This window comes from Micropterus dolomieu, linkage group LG21, assembly GCF_021292245.1.
Source record: "Micropterus dolomieu isolate WLL.071019.BEF.003 ecotype Adirondacks linkage group LG21, ASM2129224v1, whole genome shotgun sequence".
Classification (NCBI taxonomy): Eukaryota; Metazoa; Chordata; class Actinopteri; order Centrarchiformes; family Centrarchidae; genus Micropterus; species Micropterus dolomieu.
In genome coordinates this window covers 28909261-28930296 of record NC_060170.1, presented here as the reverse complement: position 1 = coordinate 28930296, position 21036 = coordinate 28909261, and the positions used below count along the sequence as shown (strand labels likewise).

Here is a 21036-nt window from a genome sequence, read left to right as displayed (position 1 = left end):
GGTCTCATGGGCAAAAGAGATTTATTCTATCTTTGAGGATGTGGATATGTTGTATATCTACAGGAATTATTTAAGTTGTGATATTAACTCTCTGAAAATATCTTGCTAAAGCCAAAGATAAGGACATATATGCATATCAAACAGAACTTTATTCCTGAATTATACGTTACATCTCATTTATCTAGAAGCCAGAGAACCTTGATTGCACAGCTGAGAGCTGGGATTCTGCCTCTGGACATTGAGGTTAGCCGATTCAAAAATATTCAAGAGGAAAACAGAGTGTGTGAGCTATGAATGAGCTATGTGAATCCCATTTCTTTTTGTACTGTACACATCACATAAGTGAATCGATTTTTTTTCTGGAAGTTATGGGACAAATCCCTGAAATATTTTGGTTTTCACCATTTATCTATGATGTATTTAAGTTTGAAAACTTTGTTTTAAAGAGTTGGAAAAGAAGGCAAGTTAGTTTGTTTAATTAGATTTCATTGTGTTTTGTGTAGGTGTATTTAAGTATCTATATGTATACATATAAGTGTATATATGTGTGTGTGTGTGTGTGTGTACACTCACACACACACACATACACACACATATTAACTATATATATATATATATATATATATATATATATATATGTATGTATGTATGTATGTATGTATGTATGTATGTATGTATGTATGTGTGTGTGTGTGTGTGTGTGTGTGTGTGTGTGTGTATGTGTTATTATTATTATTCCTCTTCTTGTTCTCATTTCTTTATTGTTTGCCAATGTATATGATGAACCAGAGTTGCTGTCATTAAATTAACTTTTAGAAGTGGGTGAACTATTAGCTTCAGTCTGAAATCACAGAATAAGGCTATTGTTGTTGATGCAGATCAATGATATCATAATGCCTAAGAACAACTGATTGAGTTTGCTTTCCTCCCCTCCCCTAAACATTAAGACCCTACCTTCATCCAACATAGCTCACTTAGATAAAATCAAACAAGCTGTGTAGGTAAACTGGGCTTATAGGGGGTTACCTTTGCATTATGCAATACGTCTCACCTGTAAATCAATGTAGCCGTCATCATCAGTGGCTAACCGGGAGTACCTGACTTTGTTGTTCCCGTCGGAAAGGGCGTTACGAGCGGGCATCTTCTTCAGCTGCTCAGGAGCTAGCTAAAGGTTTGTTTTCAGCGTTTCAATGAGGCAGAAGCAGCTCGGCTACAGAAGCGACACGGCAGCCATCACCCGGATCACTCACAAGCTGTCGGTGCCAAAGTCCGGTCCGATATTACACCAGATCGGATGTAAGACCGTTACTATTTCCTAAAGCGAGTTTTGAGAAGAGATCAGAGCGAGTTGTTGTGGTTTTAGTATCCTCTTCCGGGTTCTCGCCTCGGTCTGCAATGGTGCATTCACGTGCTCCTCGGATGGTCGTTCTTCTGACTTCAGCGTGTTCATGTGATTTTAAGTCCGAATTTGGAAACAACATAGATGGTAGGCTACAAAAGATGTGTTACATTCGCTGAAACCATTAAACTATTGCTTGTACTGCAAATAAATAACTTTCCAAACGGATCTAGGTGCTGGATCAGCAAACTAACAAACAGTTATAAACTAATACATATTACAAATTATAAAAATATGCAATACATTATTCCACAACATTAATCAAATCTTTCTACCCATCAACCATGTTTGTCCGCCATGTTTCTACGTGTATGAAGTCAACCACTGGGCAACTTGTGTAGCCTACCAAGTTTTTTCCGACTTCACATTCACCTGAATTTCCCCAGTCGGGAATTCATTTTTCCGATTATTCCAACAACACATGAATGCACAGTAATACCGTAGCTCACGCCGAAGCGTATTTGGACGCTGTAGAAAGCTCAAACACATGTCATTTCAACTGCTATGAAAGATCAATATCCTGTTAAAGGAATACATAAAATCAACCTTGTCGAAGCGACTTTATTCTGATTAATTGTTTTCCTTATGGTGATCTGCACCGCCCCATGTAGACCACAAGAGGGCGCTGTCGGGTCTTATTAAAATGTGCAGGTGACAGTGCGCTAGCTGCGGTCTCAGGCTCTCGTGGCAAGAATTATCTCTTTTTGTGTGAATGTTCATTTCCTGAGGTGTTCTCTCAGCTCAGCTTTACAATCACACTTTGTTCCCAGAAGATAAAGTTTCTGTCTAGGCTGCAGATTTAGAAAAAAAAAAAAAAATCAATTTCGTGTAATAGAAGCTGAGACACAGTATTCCAGTGCAGGCTGTTTTTAGCCAAAGATGCAGTCTTGCGTATCACACGCAATATTTCACATCCCAGCATGTATATTTCAGAAAACAGAAAATTTTGGCATTGGCAGAGTTCACAGGATGAGAATCATTCAGGATTATTTCTAAACAATGTAACTTACTAAATCAGCTGAATTTCTCCAAAAACGACACCTTAACAATTCACCATTATTCATCACTTCATTTGTCTGTGTCTACCATGTTATCTCTGCAAGATATTGTCATCTCTCTGGTCATGCATAGCAGTAACCTGGCTTGTGAATGACTGACCGTGAAATGGACAAAACACATCAAAATAACATTTTCAGTTCCCCTGAAATTAATAATTAAAGCTGTTGTAGGTAGGCATACTGTCTTTTTTCTCGCTTTTCCCCCCAATATTGTATTTTTCACATTCCCCTGCAGGTCTGTGGAGAATTGGACTGTCACATAGACAAATATAGACTCTCCTATAGGCAGACTTCAGATAGCTGCCTGACCCTGAAGCTACGCAACAGTGGATTATTGTGATTCCAGGTTTCTGGTAGAGCTGTGCGTGGTACGGTCAAAGATAAATGTCCACAGGTTGTAAATAATACAACATAACACAGCTCTTTTCAGGAGCAGTAATAATAAAGTAAAGGCATATTCTTATTAGATGTGCTGGCAGCATCAATAATGTGCTCATGTGGCCTTTAAAGTACATGTTCGCAGAGACCGAGTCTCGAGTGATCATTAGTAAGCAAAGTGACCTTGACTGCATGTTCCATTGTTGTAGTTTAAGGCCATACTGTTGCTCTCTGGAGGGATATAAACCCTAACATCATTCATTGTGTGTTTCATATTCCTTTTGTGTTTCACCACATCTGATGTGGATAACATGCATTATGCTGCACTGTATGTTCTCTCGTCTTGTTCAATTTTCTGATTCATATTTACAAATATACCCAAGCCTCTACAAGACATAATCTCTATAAATTTATCCTGGATACAATTGGATTTCATCTTTGTTTTAGGGGGATTAAAAATTCTGGACTCTTTTAAAGACATTAGTATTACGAATTGCAGTGCACAAATGCATTTATCTCCCACATATGTCCTCTTCTCCTCTCTATTCCAGATTAAAACCATCATATAAGCCACCTCAAAGAACTGACTGTGCAGACATTTTGCATGTGCATGCTGCCATCTTCACTGCACCTGTTAGTGACAATAAGAGAGGTAAGTGTTGCACTTTGCTTCATTGATGATGCCAGTTCCCTTACTCGTGTCTCACTGTGCTGTGTGACTGCATATTGGCTGCACTCATTAGCCAACACCAATTCTGCGTCACCATATTCCTTTGTACGCCAAATACGTGCCTCTTATCTAGCCGCTTTCCTCACTAGGATGTTCAATACCTACAATCAAGGTCACTGCACAAGCAGCTTACTCTTCATCAGTCCGAATTTAGAAACATGACGTTTAATTTATCTGCGCCTCACCGGTGACACAATCTACAAGAGAGGATAAATCTGCAATTATTTTACATTCATGAATTCAAAATGAGTTTGCTCAGAATGGGACCACTGATGGAATAATCTGTTCGTAAACGGCCCTGCTGCCCTTTTTGTTGGTTACAACATTATTTCATGATTGTCTTTTTGGGTTTTGTTGCTGAGATACATGTGGTTTTTAGGATTTCAGTGGGATTTCCCTGTAAAATATTGGTGCAGTGTTCTTCCTAATACAAATCACAATGCTGCTCAAGTGACATCTGGAGTTGTGATTAATTAATCAGATGATAGGCAAGGCTTTCACTGGTCAGAGGGGGGCAGACTATGTTGTCATGTTATAATCCCTGCCACTAGACCATAATGCCTGCACAGAAGAGCATCAGAACAGCTGGGCACACTGAGGCCTCAGGATGTGTGTGTGTGTGTATTTGTAAGTATGCATGGACAGCAGCAGGCCCCCCCACCCCTCAAATAACTCCTGGGTGTGACACTGGACTGTAAGAGAGCAGCATTTAGGCCATAATTAGAGTCCTGTTTAGAGTGGAGTTCTGTCTGCTGAGATAATTAGGTCTGTCTTCATTACAGCAATTGCAGATAGCAACGCGACATGAGCCCAATAAAAGGCAGAACCATTATACCACTTGAACATCATGCAGTCTCCCTGTGGCTCACCCTTTTTACTTTTAAACCCAACAGGTTTCAGAAATGATCAAATGTGCCATGTGGGTGGAGCACAGGTGCTACAGAGCAATAAGCTTTCAAAATTTGAAATAAGCTTGCATCAACTAATGTAATTCCTTTAATCTTGGGCTCATGCAGAGGAGATAAATGGTTGAGGTGATTTGTGGCATTGTGCCTTGCTTGCGTTTGTTCTCACATATTGAATATGTTATGAATATGCGGATGGAATGTGGGTATGGATACGTCAAGGGTTTTTTATCTTCTTTCTTTTTTTTTTTTTATTAGTTGCCATGATATTTGGTCCAGACATTCATGTTCTCCTCAGGATAAAGTGTAACAATTATAGTGATCATGTGACTTTTTATCTAGCTCCGTCATCAAGTAAAAGTTTAAATTTGTCCAATATGTGGTAATGTTACTAGACATAATTTATAAAAAGTTAATATATATACGTTTGAAACTAAATAGTTATCTATACTGCATGTCATACAGGATTGTTTGCAGTTTTCTCTATAATCTGCACAAGGCCCAGGTTAGCTGCGTTTGCGTGTGGGTGGACAGCTGACTGCTGCAGGACACACTAGTCGAGGAGCTTCATCAACGATGACGAAGTCTCTCACCTTTATTTCACAATGTCAACTTTTTCCTTCAGTATATGAAAAACAGCCCAGATGCAGTGGTTCGGCGGCTTCAAGAATATGACTACAACATGACACATAGAGTAGCTGTCTCCATTTTGAATTTGCCCGTGAAATGGCAAGCATTTTATATTCGTTTTCTTCACCACAGTTCAGAGTGACACAAACAAATCAGTGCCCTGCAGCATGATGTTAGACTTTTTACTTGCTCTGCTGATTGAAATCTGTGCCTGTAACTCTCTCTTTTTTTGTTTAGAGGGTTTTGTCAAAGTCAGGACCAGGAGGGGGGAGAAGACATCTCTTCATGTGCAATAGAGTTGAATGTCACTGTAAATGCCAACATTAGTGCAAATGCTTGGCTCAGATTTGTTGCCTCCATGACAGGAAATGTTTCTTCCAGTGCAAAGATATTGATTTCAGTCTCTTTCAAACTCAGCAGCCCGCCTCACTGCATGACAGATAATTGGTTTTCCAACAGGTCTTAGGTAGCATGATAAACCCTACAACATGTAAACATGCATATGCGCATCATTTCATTGCTTCATTATTTGTATTTTTTTAAGAATGGGATTGTTTCACTGGCTTGTTTTTTTTAATACAAAAATAATTACAACAATTGATCTGTTGTTGCGGTAAATACATATGGTCTCTCTGTGTGTTTGTGCAGTCATGCACGCAAATGTTAGGATGATTGTAGCTATGAAAAAAAGATGCTCCATTTGTGACATTTACGCTATCATTAAATAATCAGTTTATTGCACACAAAATAGAAATGTCTTTTTTGTTGTTGTTACTCAGTGCCTTTTGCTGATGTGTACATGTATAGAGTTGAGTGAGAGCTTCAGTATCTCCAGGTAAAGCATTCATATGTGGACCCGACTAGAAAACAACAAATACACCAACTGGCTAAACTGAGGATTAGTCCACCGTGGGAAGAAAGGGATCAGTCCAAAAAATTAAAAATCAATGTACTGTTTCTATTCCTGGTGTGTTGGTGTACATGTTTCTGCTTCATCTCTTCATCATAGCTCAGCTAAAAAAAAAAGAAGTGCAAGCGCAGGCGATGAATAATACAGTCCCTGGTGAAACTGCAATGCCAGATAAATTGCAAATCACTGTTACACCTCAGGCATTAACAAATGTGTATTGACTGAGTTGTGCAATATAGACCAGAGAGTCTTATAGTCTATGTACTGAATACATCTAAGTGAAAAGGACGCTCAAGAACTGTATATAATACCCTATGGCAGAATAATGATTATCTTTAGTATTAATATCAAAGCACTTATGCATACAGTTTATGTTATGTTTAAATGTGCATTTGTTTTTAGTTATCATGACAGGATAAAGAGGAAATACTTTAGATTACAGCCAACAAATTACAGTGTAATTATATTGTACTGGAGGGTATAAATAAAATACTAACTGATTACCACTACATATACTGGGACCAATAAGTAAGAACAAGGGAAGAAGACAAAATGTTAGGGAATATGGAGGTAATAAGTCTGTCATTAAGAGGGATGTAAAAATAAATCAAGCTGTAATGACTATTAAAGTCCTTACTTAGTGATTACTTTGTACAGTTATATTGTTACTGAAATAGAGAAAATGGAGTAACAGTTACAAATACTATATTGGGTGAATTACAAAGTTTAAAATATAAAAGGTTGTACCTTAATAATTATAGCCTTAAAAAAGTGAGCTTTTATGTCCTAAAGAGCCATAGTAATATCTTTTTATGCACAAACAAACTTAATTCTACCACACAGAGTATAAAGAAAAAGTGATTACCTTTTCATCAATTCAACAAATGACAGGTTCATCTTTTATTTATGAGCGATTTCTTTAAAGCATGCATGAGTAATACCAGCTGAGGTAATTGCCATTATTTTTAAGTGATAACAAACCACCATCTGTGCAAAGCACTGAAGATGGGGGTGAAAGCTCCTTCATTAAATGTAAAATATAATATGTAAAATAAAATATAAAATAGCCCTTTTACGTCATAAGTAGGCTCCATTGTAGTTAGTTAATATTATGTTGGTCCTGTATGTACTAAATATTTCCACCTGTAATTTGGGGACTGTATTTAAAGCATTATCGATACTGACGCTATAATTATTAAACTTTCGCAATCACAGTTTCTTCTTTAGTTTGACAGTTGGCAACGTGGGTGATGCTCGTTAATCAAAAATTTCAGAATGAAAAGTATTTTTGGTTAGACGGTGACCGGTTGTGATGACGCACAGGGAGTGATGCTGAGGCGGGGTGGGGTGGGGGGATGTGAGGATGAGGATGGTTGGGCTGTGGGTGGTGGGGATATACGAGGGAAAGTGGTTCGAGGAGAAAGCAGTGAGTCATTTGGTCCTCATCATCATCTGAAGAGACTTGGAGCACCTGAAGGTCCGGCGTTTTAAACCGGCGGACGTGTGAGGGCTCTCTGTCTCCTGGCGCGACTCAGCAATCACAGCCGTCTCCAAACGTGGCCAAGGCAAACGGTGGGCATGTGAAAATCAAACTCAAAGTTAGGTGAGTGCTGGAAATGTTTTATTTTCAAGCATTTAATTGAAGCAGTGTGAATGGATATACTTAGTTTTTTTTAAACTAAGTATTTCTCATTCAGCTGAGGCGTTTCTTCGTTTGCTGTCCGTGCTGGAATAACGCAGCAATGTTGGATTTATGTCATTGACCACATGAGCTGATGAGATTAAGAAAAATACAGGGAGCCCAAAATAATGTCTACTTAATTCACACTTAAATTTTATTTAGGCTTTAATTTGTTAAATGTTTAAGGATAATGTATCTCGTCAAATGGGCTCTGTCTGAACATCTGTAATTTCCAATCTGCGGGTGTTGCCTGTGTAAAATAATAAGGCTGGGTCGCACTGAGCTATAAATAGTTGATTAATATGATGATATTCCTGTTGTTTTTAAATCTTTCTCCAATCTCTTATACTTAAATCTTAAATATGATTTCCAACGATTGTTAATGACTTTTTATATAGGAGTTTTAAGAGAGTGTAGTATAGAATGCACTATGAGGTCTCTATGACTGTTGACCATCATTCAAGTCCCTATCTCTGTCATTTTATTTAAGGTGTGTGTCACTTTCTGTCAGGTATCACCTGAAGTCCTGCACAGCTTATAGAGCTGGGAATTGCTCAGCAACACCAGTGAAGGGGTTGAGATAACATCTGAGCCAGGATACTCCTGACCAATTAAAATAACTGCAGACATAGAGATGCTGCACATCTCCAGCTGTCCTCAACATTTTTGTGGATTCCTGTCCAACTCAGCAGCAGCTGCACATCAACCACTTCAACACATTATTATGCGTCTGCCTGGAAAACAGCCAAAAACACAAAGCTTATATTTGTAGATTATTTTGTGGTGGAGAAATATGCTTGTAACAGGTAGGACAGCCAACATTTTAAAAAGAAAGTAAAGGAAAGTAACTACTACATGCCTTTGAGCAAGAATATTAAACAGATCAATGCTGGAACAAAGCCTAATTAGTGTGCATTAGCCTACTTTACCGGATCCATATGGATCCCAATTGAAATCCTATACTCCCCAAAGTCAAAGTGCCATTTAATGAAATCAACAGGTGCTTTATCTGGAGCCTGATGTGTTATAAGCTTACCAGTTTTAACATGTCTTTAAAATTAATTATTTTAATCACGATTTTAAGTCTGAATAGCTGAATGAACTAATCGAATGAGGTTTGTTAGGCTCATTTGTCTTTCTTTTTTAACCAAATTGATCTGATAAAAATTAAAAAATAAACACGATGATTAGTAACTGCTTCAATCCTTATTCCCATACTTTTATGGGAGTAAGGATACTTTATTTTTAATGTTAAAAAAATCAATGAGCACTTATTACTGGCACTGACACATATGTCTGCCATAAATGCTGTAATGTATAAGTGACCTGAAACTCCTTTACAACTATAACCATAAATAGAGAAGAGCAAATGCATCCAGTCAATATGAAGGAACTTGTCTTACAGGAAATCCATCAAGCTTATTTTCTCCACTTCATTGTAACACAGTATATTTAATATATAACAAATTAATGCAGCAGGGATACTTAATACTTATAAGCTGAGGTAAATTAATGTTTAAAAAAGTGCAAAATGAGGGTGTAATGAGCTCCAGCAATTCTCCTGTGGTTAAACTTGTCCCTGTTATTGTCGTCATTACCTTGTAGCCGCCGTTACACCCCCCCCCTTCCTCTACTTGAGTGGGTGGGAGAAGCTCTCAGGTGCTGCGTTATGATGCCCACAGAATGCAGGGTTTGCCGCATCGTGCCAGCACAGGAGCTATAACCGCAGGAATAAAAAGTCCATCAAACACGTTAAACAGCTGTACATCCAGTGTGCAGCGGAAGGTTTGTGGGGCGCAGATGAAAAGGTCATCCAGTGGTTAATAGTGTGGTGATGTGCAATGAAGGAGAGGAGGGGGCTAAAGAAGAGGGGGCTGCATAATGCCTTCACCCTCACCGTTGTCTTTGCACAGAGATAGATAGATAGATAGATAGATAGATAGATAGATAGATGGATAGATAGATAGATGGATAGATAGATAGATTGATTGGAAACAGAAAAGAGGACAACTCAGACGAACTTTTAATTTAGCCTCAAATAAAGCAGCTTAACAAAATCCGCAAATCGCCACATGGCCTCACTACTTTTACTAGTCCCATCTAATCTATGTTTAGGTAAGGAACATCCACATTTGTCAGTAATCTGCACAGACAAGATTAATCTCACATCTGTCAAATAAGAGGCGTTTGAGTGGTGCTATGGCATTGTTTAGAACTCAAAGGACAGAACATTCAAAACTAAATGTATTCAGTTCAGTGCATTAAAAGTCAGAGGGAGAGCGATTCAGGCCAAAATTGTGTACTACTGCTCCTCCAGCACTGCTTCTTTTTGTTTGTTTTTCTTGAAATTAGATTGTTGCAATTGCACGGGGAACACTTACAAATGTTATGGGAATAGTGTGACATTTTAGGAAATGTACTTTTCCTGTGAGAGTTAGATGAGATGATCAGTATCACTCTCACGTCTGTGCGTTAACAGTGGAGCTAGAGCAGAATATTAGCTTAGCATAAATAGTTAAGGCCAGGGTAAAACAGCTAGCTGTCATAAGGTTAAAAAAATCTGCACATGTTAAAGATCCCTAATAACATGTTTTATATTATTTGTTTAATTATTATTTGTTTAATATGCAAAAACCTAAATGTAAAAATGACTATTATTTGTGGTTTACAGGGAGTTACGTGCTTGAGCTATTCTAGCTGTTTCCAGTCTTAATGCTAAGCTAATTGCCTGCTGGCTGTAGCTTTATATTTATAGAGTGGTATCACTAAGCAAAATGTCAAACTTTTCCTTTAAAACCACTCAGGGGTAAAGGCTCAATATAACTAGACCTGAATGAACACATGTTAATTATTTGTCAAACTGTAACACTGTTACACCTCTGCCTATATAGAGGACACAGTGTGACATAGATTTGTTTAGAGTTTGGATTAAAAGCGAGGTCAGGCTTATTTGATGTAGAGTTCAGTTGAAGATCACATTAGCACCACAAAAGGCAAAAAAATACACTTTAGGTCTTAAGTCTGAGGCTGGTGCAATGTTGACTCTCCAGCTATTCTGGTTGGACTCAATGCCATCTAGAGGTTTAATGGTGTGATGTTTCCCAGAAGATTCAGTGAAACGGGCACCTGGTCGGTCCTGATAACAGTTTCTTTATTCCTCAACCTCACGTTGTATTTAGTCGATAGAGAAAGATGAGGCTATGGTCATATTGATCTGACTGTGATCAATGTGGCTCACACATTGTCCTTCTCCCACAGTCTTGATAGAAATGAGCCGTGGTAACACGGGAAAGAAAGAAATACAACCTGCAAAAATGAAGCAATGGGGAAAACAGGGGTGACTGCTGTGATGGATGTGTCAATTCTCTCAAAGCAGATTTGTCTGTCTCTCTTTTCAAAGGCGCTGGATATTGTTGCTGAATCCCGTGTTGAAGGTGAATCTGCATTCAACAGGAAGAGACTGAACTATTGCTCACGTACCATCGTACCGAGAAAAGGGTTTCTCACTCCAATTTTTAAGAATATGGACATGAAATTTTCTTCCCAAACTGCAGTTTTTGGCTCAGAGAACATGCAAAGATGTGTACACCCATCTGTCTGTACCGTATATTATACATTTCTAACAGTGTTTTTGTGCCAGCAGCGTAAAACTACTCAGTTTTAAGGTTTAAGGTAGGTTTTGTGTGCATATATTAAACTTCTCTCTCGGTGTTTCTGCATGCGTCCTGTAGTTTTATTTTTCTTGATGCATTGCCAGTGTAATGGCTCATTTGCCAGAGGCATCATCATTCAAATTATGTTTAGACAAGACAGTCTTAATGCGATCATTACTCTAATGGCTTTTATGAGAAAGCCCTGATGTCCTTTTCCCCCTGTAGTGAACTGAAATAGGTGTGTTGTGTTTCAGTACACCTTTGCTTCACAGGACAGTGTCGAGCATCAGCTTAGTACTGGAACAGATGGTTCCTGTGCTTGACAAAATGACCCCAGCTTCTCTGACACAGAACTGCTCCAACTGCAGCCAGGTTTTAGTCCCAGAGCTCAACGTAGTCAAGGCTGTAGTTTTGGGCTTGGTGCTCGGTTTCCTCATTGTGTTTGGAATTGTGGGAAACATTTTGGTAATCCTCTCAGTAGTTTGTCACCGACACCTGCGGACAGTCACACATTATTTTATAGTTAATCTGGCAGTGGCAGATTTGCTGCTAAGCACCACTGTACTACCTTTCTCTGCCATTTTTGAGATTGTGGATCGTTGGGTCTTTGGACGGGCCTTTTGCAATGTTTGGGCAGCTGTGGACGTGCTCTGCTGCACTGCCTCCATCATGAGCCTCTGTGTGATCTCCGTTGACCGCTACATCGGAGTGAGTTACCCTCTGCGTTACCCAACTATAATGACAAAACGCAGGGCGCTGCTGGCAGTGATGCTGCTTTGGGTGCTGTCTATCATCATATCTATTGGACCTTTGTTTGGCTGGAAAGAGCCGGCACCTGAGGACGAGTCAGTATGCAAGATCACACAGGTGCCGGGCTATGCTATCTTCTCTGCTTTGGGCTCTTTCTACCTTCCTCTTGCCATCATACTGGTCATGTACTGTCGGGTATATGTGGTAGCTCACAGAGAGAGCCAGGGCCTGAGGGAGGGCCACAAGACAGAGAAGTCAGATTCAGAGCAGGTGATACTCAGGATACACAGAGGCAACACAACTGTATCAGAGGACGAGGCCCTTCGCAGCCGCACACATTTCGCCCTACGACTGCTCAAGTTCTCACGTGAGAAGAAGGCCGCAAAGACCTTGGGCATTGTGGTTGGCTGCTTCGTGTTGTGCTGGCTGCCCTTTTTCCTGGTGCTACCCATTGGTGAGTATCATTATGTTCATCTTGTATGTGATTATTAAAGGATAATTTTGGTATTTTTAAACCTGGGTGCTATAACATATTTTGGTGTCAAAATCGTCAAAATGACTCATAGTTACAAAATGTTTTGGAATCCGTGCCGTAGATGGCTTCACCGGCAGCCACAGACTGGCTGCAGTGGCTGCAAAGTATTCCTCTGCAGAAATTGGACCCGTCAACATTACGTCCACAAAAAGTGCTTCTTTTTGCCACTGACAGGCTCAGACTGTCATAAGAAAAGAAAACATCATGGAAAAGTGAGAGCCTGTGTTTTTAATTAGAAACTGAAGTCTCACTTAAGGACAATTCTCGCTCTGAAATCTCGTGAGAGGCGAGTTCTTGCAGGAAGATGACTTTGGAAACGTGAGTCAGAGTGAGAGATAGAGAGGAGTTTGTTGTATTGGAGAAACGTTCCTGTTCCTCTCCCCTGTTTCCACCGACATTTCATGAAACACCTCACCTCAGAACATCAGAACAAGAACTGTCCTTGAGCGAGAATTCTGTTTCTTGTTTTAAAACAAAGGATGTCACCTGGAGTTACTCGTAGGGATCCTTTCCATGATGTTGTTAGACACCTGGTATAGCAGTCTGAGCCTGTCAGTGGCAGAAAGAAGCACTTTTTGTGGACATAATTCCTCTGAAGGAAAACATTGCAGCCACTGCAGCCAGTTCGCCGCTGCTGGCTGAAGCCATCTACTGCACGGATTCCAAAATTTTGAACCTACTAGTCGTTTTGATTTGAAAATAGGTCCCAAGTCTAAAAATCCTTTTTTTTATTATACTTTAATTTTGTGAGCCACATGATGTCCAAGACCTCTTTGGCATTTGTCTGGGCAAAGCCAAAGAAATCAACTCAGTATGATTTAAAAATATCATTTTGAGCCTATAAGTCATTTGTTTACATGATGAATGTTAAAGGACTATTTCGGCATTTTGGAAAAGGTAAAAAAAAATCTGCCTATCAGCACCTCTAAAGGAAACTTCAAATACACCTTATACTGTTCCTTTATGCTCCCATGTGTGGACGTGTGATGAAACACTAAGAAAACCAACAAACCCACTCATTATCAAATTAAAAGCAATAAAATTTAAAGATTTGTTTGAAATGGGTCATATCATGTCATCATATGTCTCATATGTCATCATGTATTATTACATGTATGTATAAAAGTTGTTTCAAATTAGAGAAAGTCAACACAATTTGAGAGGAATTTGTATGTTTAAGAAACAATTAGTAAGGACTAATGCAAAATATCAGTGTCTTACAGTCAAAGGTTACTCTGTAACAACCATAATGAGGAAATGAAAACACATATAACATCAAATCATTTTAAGTGAATGTTTAAAATTAATATATTGCATGGTTATGGGATGGATGGTCGGGGGGCTGGCATAGTAAGACAGGGGTCAGGATGTGTGGGTTGTTTTGTATTTGTTTGGTTTGGTTTTGACTTGAGAAATTTGATTGAGTTGTGTGATGAACACTGGAGTGGAAAGCTGAAATATTCATATTTACCACAAAGGTTATTGATAAAATATAAAAAAGGGGTTAGGACTTGATAAGTATTTACTTCTTCCTACTCCTTATAGGACATGGAATATTTATTTATGTTGTTCATTATGAGCTTGTTGTATCTGCTGTTAGTTTTATTATAAAATCACAGTCCGATATCAAAAAAAGATCACAAATGAACAGGTCATAGCTTATTTGTTTACTATCAGAGGGTAAAAAAGGTTGTGGTTGTATTGGGATCACGTGTCAGACTATTTCTTGGCTGGGTGCAGTAACTTCCTAGAATCCTTAGTGAGCTTTAGAGGAAGATTTAGTTAGGTTTGGACACAGGTAAGCTAGCTGTTTCCCCCTGTTTCTAGTCAGTATGCTAAGCTAAGTTAAGCTGACTGACTCCTGGCTTCAGATTCATATGTAAAACAGCAACAAGAGTGCTATTCTCAACAAAGAAAATTAGCATATTTTTCAAAATGTCACTACTCCTTAAAAGATGCACAGAACAGTTTTTATAAATGTTTTAATCAATCACATTTCAAAAAAACTGCTTTGTATATTTGAACACCTGCAGTCACACAGACAACTTTGAGAAAGCTATTTAACCTCTCCATTCATTCATTTTACAGATCCATTTATCGATTGCCAGGTTTTTAAGTGCTGGTGAATTTAATAGCTTGATCATGTTAATTGAATTCTCTGCTGGAGCACACTGAAGCTACTATCATCTAGGCGAGCCTTGTGGCCTCTTGAAAGGCGTAGTAAATGCTTTGACTTGGCCAGGTAGACTCTCTATAAATAGGCTCTATAAATCTTTCAGATCTCTGACAGTGCTCCCCTGTCTGTAAACAAAAGCACAGAATTTCAGACCGACATATATTTCAAAGACAGACCCTTCAATGAAGTGTACAGCCATTTCTTTGCTCTTTCCTCACTCCCTCATGTCCGGGAATGTCAGACAAAACCATCACACCGGTGTCAGATCTTGATGTAATGTTCAAGAACACAGCTTGATGAGTCAGGTGTTCTTGAATTCACACTGCTTGCCAGCCTAATATGTGCTGGTGTCGGGAAAGGGAGATGGAAATCTGAACCAAGAAGATATGAGATATACCAAAAAACCTCACAAATCCCCCTGGGTTTTTATATATGCCATGCTCTCATGCTTTTAAATATAGCTGCTACGATTTGGCTGGCCTCTCCTGACTGGGAAATGAGGAAAATCCTCAGCTTTACCAATGCTCCATTGCTAATTCTGGCGTCAAACTGCATACCGCTGCCACATAAGTCTGTGGACAATTAGATTTAGTAGTGAATCACCAGGCAATGGTCTACTTTTGACTTGAAGAGTTAGATAACTTATTGTTTAATTTGGTTTATTGGGGTAAACATTGTTTTGTCATCACGCAAAAATTGATGGTAGGAATTTAATCATGTCAAACATTTGAAAAAACTGCGACTTGTTTCAACTCTGTGTTTATTTGTGGATTGTTCTCTTTCCTTCATACTTCAGGAAGTGTAAAGCAAGCCATTGCTTATCAAAAGAGTAACTTCATGCCTTCCTGTGGCTTAAGATGTTTAGAAATCAATCATGAACTTTGTTTCATCTCTCTCTGCCTCTTTTGCCTGCCTCTACAATTCCCCTCAGCTCTTTACTGTTTTGCACTATGGAACATGGTGGATTTTTATTTAGCTGCTTAAGTTTGTGGAGACCAAAACAAAGCTGAAAGGAGAATGAATATTACATTTGTCAGGTGGACAGAAACAGACTCCAAATTCATTCTAATGTTGATCCGTGTAAATAAAAATGCATTTGCTAGCACGTAAACCACCACAACTTTATTAGAGCACAATATATCCATGTAGTGTTTATAGCTTGTTCGGTGGCCAAAATCAATTCATTCTGTTTTAAAACTAAAATTAATTTCACTGAACTAGGTTCTAGGATATTTTAATATATGTGGCAATGGAAGTCATATTTCACACATTGGCAGCAATTGTATTGGTACAATGTTTGGTATTATTGCAGGAAAGAAATGCCCCCCTCACTTCCTTACTTTCTTTTAATCTTTCCCAGCATGCACCATTTTGTTGCAGTTTAGTCAAAACCATGTACCTATTATGAAAAGCATTCTTTCTTTTCAGAGACATATTGTTTTGCAGGTCATCCAACTTTGAAGGGGTTCATAAGCTGGGGTGTTTTAAACCCAAAACATGTTGTGCTTTAACTGAAGTTAACATCACAACAATTGGAGTACACACATGACAACAGCTAGTGATTTTCATTGATTTTGGACATGACAAGACATGTATTGAACAACTGCGATACCTTTCTTTCTTGTTTTTCTGTCTTTTTTTTTTCACAAAATGAATCTATCAAGAGTACCGGCAATAATAGAATTGTTCTTTTTGGCACAGCTGGGTGTAAATTATATGAGCGGTACAGTCAGGCACAAAATAATTTGCTCTCAACACTCTCTCCACTTCTCCACCTCTTCTTTTGAGTCTCTACATCACAATCTCTTTTTTCAAAAGCCCACATTTGACTGTCAGCAGCAGCTTGCTCAATAAAGCATTTCACAAGACAGCTTCTCTTCTACCTCTGAAGATAGGTGAAAGATAGAACGATAGATATATTGCAGCCACAGTCAGCCATTTAATTATTTTAATGTTTCACTGGCAGCCACTGGATATGTGAAGAGTCACTTACATTTACAATGACACACAGGCCTGCGTTTAATGTGTCTGTTAAGCCATTTTCTCTGCTTCTTCATTAAGGATCCCACTCACGCTCTAATAAAAAGCAGTGCTATTTAAAATCCTTAACCTTGTTTGCAAGTAGGGAGCTTTTTTTATTGGAAACTGGATAAAACAATTAAAAATATATTGACTTAAGTGGATGTAAATGAGAGCAATGATATGTTTAGCTGCAGATCATGTGTTTATTTCATATAAACCCAACCTTTGATGCATCAGATTACTGGAGAAGGTTTGAAGAGCAATAAAAATGTAATCTAAATGATTTTCGAGGGATGTAATATTCAGTTAGTCAGTTTAGCACTTTTGTAAGTAACTGAAATATCTCAATAACACCTGTTGCTGAAACCTATACTTTGCGTTTAGCTAAATACCAAGTGTTAGCATGCTAATAGGTTAAACTAAGTTGAACCATGTAATGTAAATGTAATGTAACCTGGAAAATATTACCTGCTTAACATCAGCATGTTGGCATTGTCATTGAGAGCATGTTAGCAAGCTGATGTTAGCATTTAGCTGAAATCACAGTTGTACCTACAGCCTCAAAGAGCAGCTAGCATGACTCCTGTTTTCTTATTTATCAAACTTCACATTTCTGATGACAAATGAGTTTGTGTTAATGTTTATCACCCTTGTGTGTTTAATGCCCCTACAGGCGCCATGTTCCCCGCATACAAACCTTCAGAGACTGTCTTCAAGATAACCTTCTGGCTCGGTTACTTCAACAGCTGCATCAACCCTATCATCTACCCGTGCTCCAACCAGGAGTTTAAGAAAGCTTTCCAGAGTTTACTCGGAGTTCACTGCCTGAGAACGACTCCCAGACCACACCATCATCACCTGCATGCAGCTCAGAGTCAAACTCAAGGTCACAGCCAGCCCCTCACTCTGGGCCTGGACAGCAAGGGGGCTTCATGTCGGCTCAGCCCATCCTCCTCTATGGCCCTGTCCAGAACCCCTTCCTCCAGGGACAGCAGGGAGTGGAGGGTTTTTCCTGGAGGCCCCACAGGCAGATCTGGACCTGCTGAGACAAGCAGGGCTAAAGTGGCCAAGCTCTGCAGTAAAAGCTTCCACCGGACCTGCTGCTGCATTCTCAGTGGTGGGTCTCCCCCGCAGGAGTCAAACTGTGCCCAGGCACCTCCTGTTGGAAACCTTCCCACCATTAAAATCCACCAACTGTCCTTGTCGGAAAAAGGAGAGCCTGTATAACTGCTGTAATCCTTCTTCCTTTAGTCGCGACTCCCCTTTCAAAGTCACTGATAAGAATATATTTCCTTTTACTCTGTTCACAATACAAGGGATGAGCTGTGTTGGAATGGTGGCTGCTTTGAAATTTAAAATGTAGTAAAAAGTCTCAGCTTTGATATGATTCTGTGATTTTTCCTGGATGTAAGAAAGAAAATCTTGCAAAGAAATGTCACAGCCACTATATTTTACCCCCTGAAGAAGATGGCTTTTTAGTTTTCTGAACAGAAACTATGGCAGAATACAGTTCAGGGGAGATGAAAATAAAGCAAATGTCCATCACATTTTGGACAGGTGTAGAAAAAAAGGTCCTGTTAACGCTCCCCTGAAGTGGAACAAAAGAAAAAATCCACAGAGTCAAGAGACCAAAAGATCTCTAAATGTTTACATATTTTGTATTATAGAAGAGCAGTTCAAATGTATAAAAATGTAAATAAGAATGTTTATATATATTGCATGATTTCACCAAATGTTTTAATGCTGGTCAGTGCTGTTGTCTCCAAAGTTTGCCTAATGCTATTCCTATTGTCCAAATTATGTTGGTGTACTGCTCTGTACACAGTGAATACCAAGGAACCTTCTGTACTTCCATGTCATGTTATCATAAATTTGTATGTAACAAGGGATTCATGAGGACATTTTTGTACTCTGTTTATTTTGGTTGATTCACTAGATATATACCCCCTCAAAACGTCTAGCTCATTTATCCACATTCCCACAATTTGATGTACCTCCAAGCAGTGCCAGATGGATGTCTTAATATACTTCTCTGGAGTTTTAACTGACCTTGTGGTTGCTGACCTCAATCCTGACCAGCCCCCAAGCCTCTTAAAAATTCCACCAGATTTAGAGACGTCAAGTTAAGTCATACACAGTCAAAGACATTCTTCTCTTAGGCCATACTTGCTTTAGTCTTTTTTTTATAGTTACCATCCACAAACAAAGCACCCAGAGTCTTTATCTTGGCCTTTGTAAGATATTCAGTGTGGGTGCTTTTTACCAGCGCTGGTGTGAAAAACTTGAGTGTGTTCAGTTGGCTGCAAAGTGTCTCTCTGTTTACGCAGAGGCATCAAAGGGCAAGAGGACAACTTCTGCCAACTATATTGATTTACTTTCTCCTGGCTTCTTCCTCCGTACTACCAAGATGTTCTCCCTTTGTGAGTGTGAGAGGGAAGAGATGCAGCCAGCATCATTAAGCCACTCAACCCCTGCGCGCTCCGTTCAGTTGTAGAAGTGGAGTCGACAGCTTTCCCACAGGGGAGGGACCCGGCAGTGCAGTCAGAGTGCGTGTCTGTGTCCGCTTTGTCATTGACTAGCATGTCTTTGAACCTGTAAATCACACCGTCTCTGCATAAATGCTGTTAAGAGAGGGGCTACCAGCTGCAGCAATAAACCACAGATGGTACAGATGACCTGATTTACCCCTCTCTTTTGTCTCTCTATTGAGAGTGGTGAGATTATGAACAAAACCTCAGCCGGCGAATACCTGTGTGCCATGCTTTATAAAGATATATCATCTTCCAAATGCAGTAGCTGTAATGAATACCATAATTAGATCTGCAGCCTCGCAGGAGTCAGATATAGACTGGAACAGAGCAAGAACAACCCCCATGTGTTTAATCAGCATGTTCTCCAGAAGCATTTTCTGTATTCATCATGAAATTATTATAGTTATTATGACCAAGTGTGTAATCTAGATTTCCTCAGTATTCTTTTAATATTCTGATAGATGATGGACGCATCACTGAGCCCACATTTATTGATTCTAAAGAACAAATTTAATCATGAATGCTAACTTTCTAAATTAATGTTCATGGTGATGATAAGAAATCAATTCGGATTGTGAGCATATAATAGTAGTGTGTGTTCCAGTGGATTGAAAGCATATCAAGTACTACTGGTGACTCATGTTTGCACACTTTTCCCATGAGGGCTCAGCTTTGTAAAGTCTTCTTGAAGCTTTTTTTTTAAGCTTTCATCACTGGGTGAAGATGTTGACATTATAGGATTTCCCTCTCTGGTTTAATCAGTGCACTCATCATGCTAAGTCCTAATTGGACAACTGTCAAACAGCCAGGGGGCTTCACTAATGACAGAACTTTTGTTGATGTGTGCATTCACTGTGACGTTGTCTTGTCAGCTCATTTTACTGGAAGCGTCCCTGTGGGTGAAGGGTTTAAGGAGCTGGAACAACCAAATGCTGATCTGAAGCCAAGGCTGCGCTTCAAAACTCTGTCTCCACCTGGTGTCTCACTGCCTCTCTGCATTCACTCCATCTACTGCCCGGATGTGGTGGGACTCAACAAAATAGTTCAAATTAACCACACTTCATTTTGTGTATCAAATAGTTAAGTAATATTTTCTGTCAGGGTTTATATATTTGTTAAATTTTAAGAAGATTCCTGCAAAGGATTGTGTAATTCGGCACTAATTATAAGAATGATACACTTCTAATTAATTAATTGCAATAATTGCTTAAGTGACCAAGAACATCTTTTGATCACCTGTTGAAGATTCACAGCCTTTGCTTAAGTATAGCTATACCACAGTGTAAAAATTCTCCATCCAAAAAGTCCTGCGTAATTTTACTTAGAGAAGTGTTACTTAAAAGTGTTTATGGCAGAAAAATCACCATACCCTACAAGACCACCCTACAATAATATTTAAAGATAAATCTGTTTGTGCGTGGTATGGTTTTTCAACACAAACAAATGTGACATCTACTCCTTACTCTCTAACTTAAAAATCTTAAATATATGAATGTACAGATATCCATCCATCCATCCATCGTCAACCGCTTATCCTGCGTACAGGGGGGCTGGAGCCAATCCAAGCTGACTGAAAGGCGGGGTACACCCTGGACAGGTCGCCAGTCCATCGCAGTGACACACATAGACAAACAACTAGTCACACTCACACCTGAGGACAGTTTAGAGTCACCAATCA

At 39.2% G+C, this 21036-nt stretch overlaps 2 protein-coding genes and 2 long non-coding RNA genes across 5 annotated transcripts in view; 2 read left to right on the top strand and 2 right to left on the bottom strand.

The window, feature by feature from the left end:
• Positions 1 to 1412, bottom strand: part of tmem230b (transmembrane protein 230b) — a 4215-nt gene extending 2803 nt beyond the window's left edge. The window contains exon 1 of the mRNA XM_046034265.1: positions 1052 to 1412. Coding sequence (XP_045890221.1) covers positions 1052 to 1141 — 90 coding nt within the window. The 5' untranslated portion in view covers positions 1142 to 1412. The remainder of the gene's footprint in view (positions 1 to 1051) is intronic.
• LOC123959918 overlaps positions 1 to 6061 on the top strand; it is an 11701-nt gene extending 5640 nt beyond the window's left edge. For both annotated transcript variants that reach the window (XR_006822403.1, XR_006822402.1), the window contains 2 exons: positions 3387 to 3487; positions 5338 to 6061. This is a non-coding gene — a long non-coding RNA (uncharacterized LOC123959918). The remainder of the gene's footprint in view (positions 1 to 3386; positions 3488 to 5337) is intronic.
• Positions 6062 to 11344: 5283 nt separating this feature from the next.
• Positions 11345 to 12778, bottom strand: LOC123960571. Its single transcript, XR_006822546.1, has 3 exons — positions 12462 to 12778; positions 11913 to 12322; positions 11345 to 11839 (listed from the first exon to the last, which is right to left on the bottom strand). It is a non-coding gene; the product is annotated as an uncharacterized LOC123960571 (long non-coding RNA).
• On the top strand, positions 11636 to 18105 carry adra1aa (adrenoceptor alpha 1Aa). The gene is made up of 2 exons (XM_046035385.1): positions 11636 to 12548; positions 17501 to 18105. Exons 1-2 carry the CDS (start codon positions 11651 to 11653, stop codon positions 18052 to 18054), a joined length of 1452 nt encoding a protein of 483 aa, XP_045891341.1. The 5' UTR covers positions 11636 to 11650; the 3' UTR covers positions 18055 to 18105.
• The last annotated feature ends 2931 nt before the right edge of the window (positions 18106 to 21036 follow it).